The following is an 8877-nucleotide window of genomic DNA, read 5'->3' on the forward strand; positions in this document are numbered from 1 at the left end:
AAATAAATAAATAAAACAGATGCTCTCATTTGAGACACAGCTAATGCAAATTCTTAGAAGACTGCGGAATGAGTAGCATCTACACCAAAACAAGTATCCTGCAGTGGAATTGTAACGGCCTCAAAGACAAAATTGGTGACATAAGAAACTTTCTCTACAGACAACCTATTCCAATATTAGCACTTTCTGAAGCCGATGTAGGCCCATCTTGCCGCCTATCACAGTATCAAATCCACCTCTCGGCACCGGCATCATCAAAAGCAATACTGGCCATTCGGAGGGATATCCCTCAAGTACTGATTACTTCTAACTCAACAAATGGAATTCATTATGTTGCCTGTAAAATCACACTAATGGGAAATACCTTCACTATTGTGAGCATCTACATACATCCCAAAGCTAAGGTAGACAAATCTTGTATAGACATTCTTCTTAGCCGCCTCACAGAACCGTATCTGCTCTGCGGAGACTTTAATGCTCACTCGCCACTGTGGGGAGGATCAAAAACCAGTCAGAGAGGTAGAATTATTGACGCCATAACATCAGAGTACGACATGTGCATATTAAACGATGGGTCACCGACTTACCGTCGAGGCACCTCATACTCCAGTGTCTTGGATCTTTCCATATGCTCACGGGATCTAGCAAATGATCTGACCTGGTCAACTGACCTGGAACATCGAGGTAGCGATCATATCCCGATCCTAATTAGCCATATTAAGGTGCATCGCTCTACACTGCGACGCACCACCATGCTATATAACTGGCAGGCCTTCAGGAAGATGAACACATCGACGTTGAAGACTGAGACAACCGCTTCTGATTTTACAGAAACCATCAAGGAAAATCTAAAAGCTACCTCCAAGGCCACAATTATCCCCATGAAATACTCAAAAATTGATACACAATTTGAAAAGCTCCGAGCAATAAGAAGACGCGCAGAACGGAAATATCGGCGAACAGGAGACATCGAACACTGGAGAGAAGCGTGTGCTACCCAGGCCCGCGTCAAGAAGCATCTCAAACGCCTCGCAAACATTCATTGGAAAGAAATGTGCTCCAGCCTCACAGTTTCGACACCCATTACCCGCATGTGGCAGGTCGTCAAGAGCCTGCGCTCAATACCTCTTCAAACGAACCCCTTCAAATCAATTGCTATACTCAACAATTTATCAGACGTGGAGGTTGCAGACAGGTTCCTCGCGGACATTACAGCCAAATCAAAAAATTATACAAGTATACTTCATCAACATTCACAGAGGATGGCACTGATAAAACTACGGATTGAAGCAGGACAACCAAATCAAGACTTAGATTGTCCCTTTACATTCCAAGAACTTCAATTAGAAGAAGCAATTAGAACCCAAGAAGCAATTAGACAATCACTGAATAAGAAAACATCCCCTGGACCAGACGGCATCACCTATCAGTGTATAGCAAATCTGGGCCCCAAGGCCACAAAAGTACTTTTGCGAATATTTAACACCAGCTGGGAGACTTCCATTATTCCACCACAGTGGAACGAGGCAACAGTCATCCCCATCCTCAAGCCACTGAAGCAGCAAGGTCTGACAGAATCATATCGCCCCATATGCCTCAGCAGCTGTTTACTAAAAACCATGGAACGCATCATTAATAACCGACTCAAATGGTACCTTGAAGAAAACAAAAGCTTACCAGAACAACTTGCTGGATTTCGTCGAGCGCGGTGCACAATGGATTGCGTGATAGACTTAGTCACATACGTTCAACAAGCAAAAGCCAATAAGCTTATTGTAATAGCAGTTTTCCTAGATATTCGAAGGGCCTTCGACACAGCCAGCCACGCGCACATACTCGCAGCCCTACTGGAGCTGGGAGTCGATGGCAAAACTATCCGATGGATTGAGCACTACCTGACCGGGAGAACAATCTTCATGAGAACGAATAAGGGAGATTCTCACCGCCACCAGACATCTCAGGGGGTTCCTCAAGGTGGAGTTCTCAGCCCCACTCTCTTTAACGTCCTGATGGCTCAGATTATCAAAGTGCTGCCGTCTACAGTACAGTGCACGGTATATGCAGATGATATCTGCTTCTGGGCAAGTGGTATACAGGCAAGACACCTGAAGAGCAAGCTCCAGTACGCCCTGACATCGATTGAGCTCTTCCTTGAAGAGAGAGCGATGGATGTATCTCCGGAGAAAACAGTGTACCTGCCATTCACTGCTAAACGACTGCCAAAGTTTGAATTAACACTTCAAGGGAAGCCAGTCAAGCGTGTAACAAAACACAAGTTCCTCGGCATACAACTTAATAGAAATCTAACCTGGACAGACGAAATAGAGCGCATACGTATCCGGACCAAACCATATCTTAATATCATACGAGCACTGGGAGGATACCGATCAGGAAACACCACAGCTCTTCGCACTCTTCACCGTTCCCTAATCAGACAAACCTTGTCATACGGCCTCCCTGTCATACATGGTCTCTCGCCCTTTCAAGAGAAGAAGCTTCAGTCTATCATCGCTCAAAGTCAGCGCACCATACTTGGGCTACCAAGACTGACGCGAACAAATCTGGTCCTTGCAGAAGCTAGGGAACCTCCAATAAAAGTTCTCCGCGACCAGGAGTCTCAAAGACACATCATTCGACTGATCACCAGACATAGTTCTCATCCTCTAGTATCCAAGCTTCAACAGCGAAACCGTTCAACATTACACACATGCTTTCACGACCTTGCTCAGAATCTCCCCAGACATCGAATGAAGGACTTCCACCGACCCTTTCCTCCTTGGACACTTCAACCTGTCCCAACAGCTCTAGATATCCCTGGGATCAAAAAGAAAATGGACACACCGGCAGTTGTTCTGAAGATGTCAACGATCGCCTATCTTCACGACTTTTACTCAGAGGCTGAGGAGATGTTTACGGACGGGTCATGTACCGACACAGGATCCTCTAGTGCCATACACTGTGCGTCTTTCACAGAAGGCTATAGGCTCTCACACAGGACCTCCTCAACAAACGCAGAGCTCTACGCTATATACAAGGCATTCAAACATATCAGCACAACAGACAACCCCATCTGGATAACCTGCACAGACTCGAAACCTGCAATCCAATCGCTACAATTCCCGGACATGAACAACTCCCTAGTCTACAAAATTTATGTTGCCCATCAAGATATAGTTAATAGTGGAAAAACAGTTACGCTCCAGTGGGTTCCCTCCCATTGTGGCATACCAGGAAACGAAACTGCGGACGCCACAGCAAGAATGGCTCATAGCCAAGCAACTGTGTCGTCCATACCGTTCACACCAGAGGATGCGAAATGTCTCCTCACTCAAACTACTAAGGAAAAATCAGTCAAACTGTGGAAATCCTATCTTCGTTCATCAGACTACTTAACCTTCATAGACCCAGACCTAGCCTTTACGCCTCCACGGAACGTACCACGAAGCTTACAGACAGCCCTCCACCGAACTCGCCTGGGTGTGCTACTAACCAACAGTGTTGTGAATCGCTACAGACCATCGGCCTCCACTGACTGCCCCACGTGTGGCACCACTGAAGACACACTACACATAATAATGCAGTGCCAAAAGTACTCTACAGAACGATCAAGGCTTGAGAGCACGCTCGCTAAGCTGGATGATCGACCTCTCTCTTTCGTGAAGATCATTGGAGCCTGGCAAAATGAATCGCATCAGACGACAGCATTAACAGCATTCTGCAACTATTTAAAAGACTCCCGTATTATCACCCGTTACTAACCCTTATATAAATCAAATCACAACAGCACCGGGATGTACCTCACATCCCATGTCATGTATATATTTATTGTGTGTATGCGTGTGTCGTCGCATGTGTTTTCTGTTCTGTGTGTATATTTTATTCATGCGTTATTGAAACGCTTTCAAGAAATGGAGCAGCAGACCCCTCAAGGGTGTCACTCAGTTCCAATGTTTGTAAATAAACAGGTATTATCTCTCTCTCTCTCTCTCTCTCCTCGGATGCTTTGGGGTCAGCTCGCCGGAAGAGCCGCAACACATCTTCGACGAAGCCTGTAAGGCTTTCGTTTGGCAGCTGGATCCGTCTCTGGAGCAGATGTTCAGCGCGTTCAGCTCGTTGTTGAAAAGCGAACGCCTCGCGGAGTTTGCTTTTGAAGACGTCCCGGGACGTGAGCGAAGTCTCCCGGTTCTCGAACCATGTCTTCGCGGTGCCTTCCAGGGAGAAATAGACGTTGACGAGCTTCTGGTCGTCACTCCAGTTGTTGAACTTGGCGATCCGCTCGTAGTGGTCGACCCAATCGTCCACGTCGTCGTAATACTCCCCGCTGAATGTCTTCGGCGACCGTGCAGGGGCTATGGGCGTGACAACAGGTTGCTCCACTTGGGTACTGGTCTCCGCAGTCGTCTTATTCTTGCGTTTAGAGGGTTCTAATGGACCGAATTCTGCAGGCAGACCAAGCTGTCCTCTGCTTTGTCGCAGTTGGTCTTCCAGGCCGTTGGACAAGGGATACCCTGCATCTCCACCAGAAATGTCACGAAGCGAAATGGGTCGACGAGTCGTCGAATAAACAGCGAACGGTTTATTAGACTACTTGGTAGCAAAACACAAGAGTGATAGCTCTCTGAACACAACTGAGTCCAAAGAATGAATGCTCCAGCTCGGAGCGCACAAGCATTTAAGCGTCGCGCCGACAAGACTAGAAACAGCACGTGCGTTTGCCAGAGAGTAGGCGATGTGTCTGGAAGCTTCTTGCTTCTTCTTCAGCATGTGCCGGGATGAGATGTACCGTTTCGTGCCTGCCCCGAAAGTTTCGCGATGATGATTCGTGGCAGTATATAGCGCGTTATCATACCTTGAAACATCCGTCTACAGTGACGCCGTAGTCGCGAAGGGGTGCCAGAAAATCGCTGTTTTCAGGGCCGTTTTTCTCAAAGAGGGCATCTTTAATATCGTTTATATTTTGTGGAGACATGCTTTGGACACCGCTCTTTGATATTATAAAATAAAATTTTTGCTTATTTTATTACTTCAGGGCGCCCGAACTTTTTTTCGTCGCCCTGGTCGCGTTTAATCCAATAACAATAATTGGGGGTTTACGTCGCGAGACAACTGAGATCGTGAGCGACGCCACAGAGGTCGGTCTGTGGATTGCTTTTGCCCACCTTAGGGTTCTTTAACGTGCGATGAAAGCTCCCCACACGGCACCCCACATTTAACATCCCTCGCGGAAGACGGCGTGTCAAAGCAACCTTTACCTGCCACGAAGTTGCTGGCGTTCCCGCCGGATTCGAACCCGCGATCTCGGGATCAGAAGCTTTTAATTCGAAGTGGTACTCACAATGGTGCCCTTATTCTTTTTTTTTTTCTTGCTGAATAATAGTACATTACGGGCTGATAAGATTGATTGACGCGCACCCAAGGATCGATCAGAGATAGTTACTGCAAACATATATTTATTGTTATCGTCTTACTGTGGTAGCCCCAGAACCAACCGCTTACAATATACATCATTCCCAAGGAGCATTGAACGTTTCTGTTTATTGGATCTGTCCTAAAAGACTGCCGCAATTATAGCTCTTCGCAACGTACGACGCTCCCAACTCTTGTCCAGGTATATGAAGATCGCAGTCTGGGAACAGGACGGACAGCGGACCACTCGCTCTCCGTTTTCGCTTTCATGAGCCCTTCGGCATCCTCATGTGGCGCATGCAACAGCGTAACGTTTGGTAACCTCGGCGTTAGTGTGCACACAATGACTTCTACCGTCCGAATGGCTACTCCTGGTGGCGAACGGAGATTGTGCAATGAAGCATGATATACTTGAACACCCCGCCGACTATGACCACCCCAGCGCCAACTTTATGAAATGGGTACTTGAGAAATAAAGAACCTCCCATGCACCCCCAAACCGTGAGAACCACACGGAATTAGATACATTTATTCGTCGGCGATAGCCGTGCCCTTGGTATTCCTACTTTTCACCGGGTATACGCACGAGCGACTTTTCGAGGCGAGGTCTCCGCGGAGACGCGAGGGTGACAGAAGTTACGCAAGAGCAAACGGAGTGCACGTGACTTGACGTCATGGCTTCTTGCGGAATCCTTCACGCCGGAGGGCCCCCTCAGAGATTCTCTCGGCTCCCCACAGAATCTCTTCCGATCTCTGCGGAGAAGACATGGCGGCTGCCCAGGAGCTGTTCAGGAGTGATCGTTTTTTTACGACCTGTTTAGCGCTGTTGAGATGAACGTGTGTCTTTGGAAGCTTGACTCACCAGACTACAAGAACGTACGACTGAAGACAGCTACCTGGGAAAGCATAGCGACGGATCTGCAGCGAAAGCACGGCGGCAAAGTTACAGGAGATAAGTATCCGTTTCTTTGATTTCTCGAAAACGTATATGCACTATACGGTCTTTGTCGGTGTCATAAAATTGTCTTTCAAAGTATGTTTGCTATCGCTGCTGCTGAAGCACACAACCCTAAAAACGGAGTCGTGGCTGACGATATACTTTTAAGCAAATCGCGTTGTCGTTGTAGTACCATTTTATCATGTTTAATGTTAGCGTCGGTAGCTCGCCTGCAAGGCAACATTATCAAGCGATATGTTTTTCTTACGTGACGTAAGGAGATACTTTGCTATAAAGCAGTATTGCGATGAAAGAAAGAAGAAAATGGGGGGGGATATAGGTTTATTGCAAAAAAAAAGAAAGAGGGAAGGGAGGGAGAGAAGAAAATGGCTACGAAAAGCGGACAGGCAGGAGTGACGTACATCGGCAAGTGGAAATACTTTGAAGCACTGTCTTTCCTGGATAACCGCTGCCCGGATGTTCGTCACAGTGTTCTTGGTCTGCAGCAGGTAACGAGACTAGGCTGAGCAAACTGTAACTTGCTTCTGTCACGGTTGCTGCTGTTTCAAACATTTATACACTATTCAGTTGAGTGAGAAGTACACTCTGTTTTTGGAGACCAAAATGGCAAACTGTAACTTGCTTCTGTCACGGTTGCTGCTGTTTCAGACATTTATACACTATTCAGTTGAGTGAGAAGTACACTCTGTTTTTGGAGACCAAAATCGTGATATTTCTCTCATGCAAGCTTTGTCACTACTATTTTTTGCAGCCACACGCTGTTGATCAGACTGAGAGCACAGAGAATGAGTGTCCCACTAAGGAGGACGGGCAGGCATTGACTGATCTGCTTCCCGTGGAAAGTGAAGCCACGTCGACAGCAGACCGTACACTGGAGGAGCCCAAAATGGTGCCATCATCCTCCCAGCCTGCACCACCTGTTCCACGGAGGCAGAAGAAAACTGGAAGAAGTACTACTGAACAAAATGAAAGAACAGGTGCCCTTTCCGGAATTGCGGAAGCACTTGCACAGCAGCCAGATGAGTGTGCGACATTTGGAAAGCTGATGGAGTGCCGTATGCGAAAGATTCCCAGCAAGCTACACAGTTGGTTTGAGGTGCAGGTTCTAGGTTTTGTAAATGAACTGAACCTCCAATGTCGTGGGCATCCGCAAATGCGTTACACAGATTCGAACACCCTATTTTCATAAACTGCACACAGGTAAATAGAATCTGCGATGTTCAGACAAATGCACTTCTCGAGGTACTCTGCACTCACAACCCGTGTCTCTGCGGTAGGATGCACTTTTACACACTCTAGGAAGTCACCTTGAGGAAGGCTACGGAACAGCTTTTCCTCCACATTAAAAACCAATATGTGCACTTGGACCTCTGGTATACGATCACCAACGATCAATGAATTAGAAGAAGAATTGGACAGAAACAATGCATAGTCATCCACATAGCATAAACCTATTCTAATCTGAACAAATCCTCTGTGGTTGCACGCAGTAAGACATAATGCAGATAAAACATTGTCCCAACCCACAATATCATATTACGCTGCATCGACTCCTTTCACAACGTGCTTCAGAACTAAACCAGTTACATAGTAATGGCAGAGGCAATTAAATGTGAAACAATTGATGTTCTGAGGCTGGAACACATAGAAAGGACAAATATATACATGCATCTTTCAGCAATTAAATATAGAGGGACAAATAACACGCATGCCTCATAACGCCCAACAGCATGAAACAATTGAATAAAGGCAGCTGGGACTGTAACCCACACCCCCTGATTTGCGGTCAGAGATGCTACAAGATAAACCACATTAGCCTCCCTTTCAAATTACCAAGCCATGCAAGGAAAGATGGTGACATGCATTCACCCATCAACACATTCTCTCTTACACTGCTGCCAGCCGCTCTCACGTTCACACAGATGAAGACATACGTGGCTGGCGGAATCTTTCTCAAGTAATGTAGTAGAGATGATTCGGAAAATAAGTTGTGAGGCTCATGTTGTTTTCATCCATCTGTTGCCTCATCCACTACTGCGTTACCTGAGAAAGATGCCACATTCCACGTATGTCTTCCTCTGTGTGAACACTGAAACACAAATTATTGTGCACAGTTGATAGTGTTCAGGTTACTACATGATCTCATTTGCTTTTTACTATGTAATACAGATGAATACAGAATTTGGACTTGCACATTTCCCACATACGTTCCCGAGAGCAGCTTTGAAATAAACTTAGCTACTCAGCATTTCAGCTCAGGAACTGCAGTTACAACTTAGACCACTTCAAAGTCGTATGGGCAAAAGGGCAGTGCTCTATCTGCATAGTTGTCTTTTGTTTTTGTTTGTGTGGCATGTTGCCACCAATGAAGTTAAACAGTGTTAGGCCACAAAAGTGTAATAGGTCTGTTTCTAATAAAAAGTGAACTGTAGCTTTGACTGTTCTCTGATTATTCGACCTTGAAATAAGCACTATTTTTTAAACTGCAAACACGAAGAAGTAATGTCTGAGTA

The 8877-nt window shown here is 46.2% G+C and overlaps 1 protein-coding gene across 1 annotated transcript; it reads left to right on the forward strand.

Moving 5' to 3' along the window:
• The first annotated feature begins 1715 nt into the window (after positions 1-1715).
• Positions 1716-3758, forward strand: LOC135385182 (uncharacterized). Its single transcript, XM_064614375.1, has one exon. It carries the CDS (start codon positions 1716-1718, stop codon positions 3756-3758), a length of 2043 nt encoding a protein of 680 aa, XP_064470445.1.
• Positions 3759-8877: the final 5119 nt, after the last annotated feature.

The sequence above is a fragment of the Ornithodoros turicata genome, chromosome 1 (genome assembly GCF_037126465.1).
Source record: "Ornithodoros turicata isolate Travis chromosome 1, ASM3712646v1, whole genome shotgun sequence".
Classification (NCBI taxonomy): domain Eukaryota; kingdom Metazoa; phylum Arthropoda; class Arachnida; order Ixodida; family Argasidae; genus Ornithodoros; species Ornithodoros turicata.

Coding starts and splice junctions, on each gene's coding strand:
- LOC135385182 (XM_064614375.1), top strand. CDS start 1,716: ATGGATTGCGTGATAGACTTAGTCACATACGTTCAACAAGCAAAAGCC.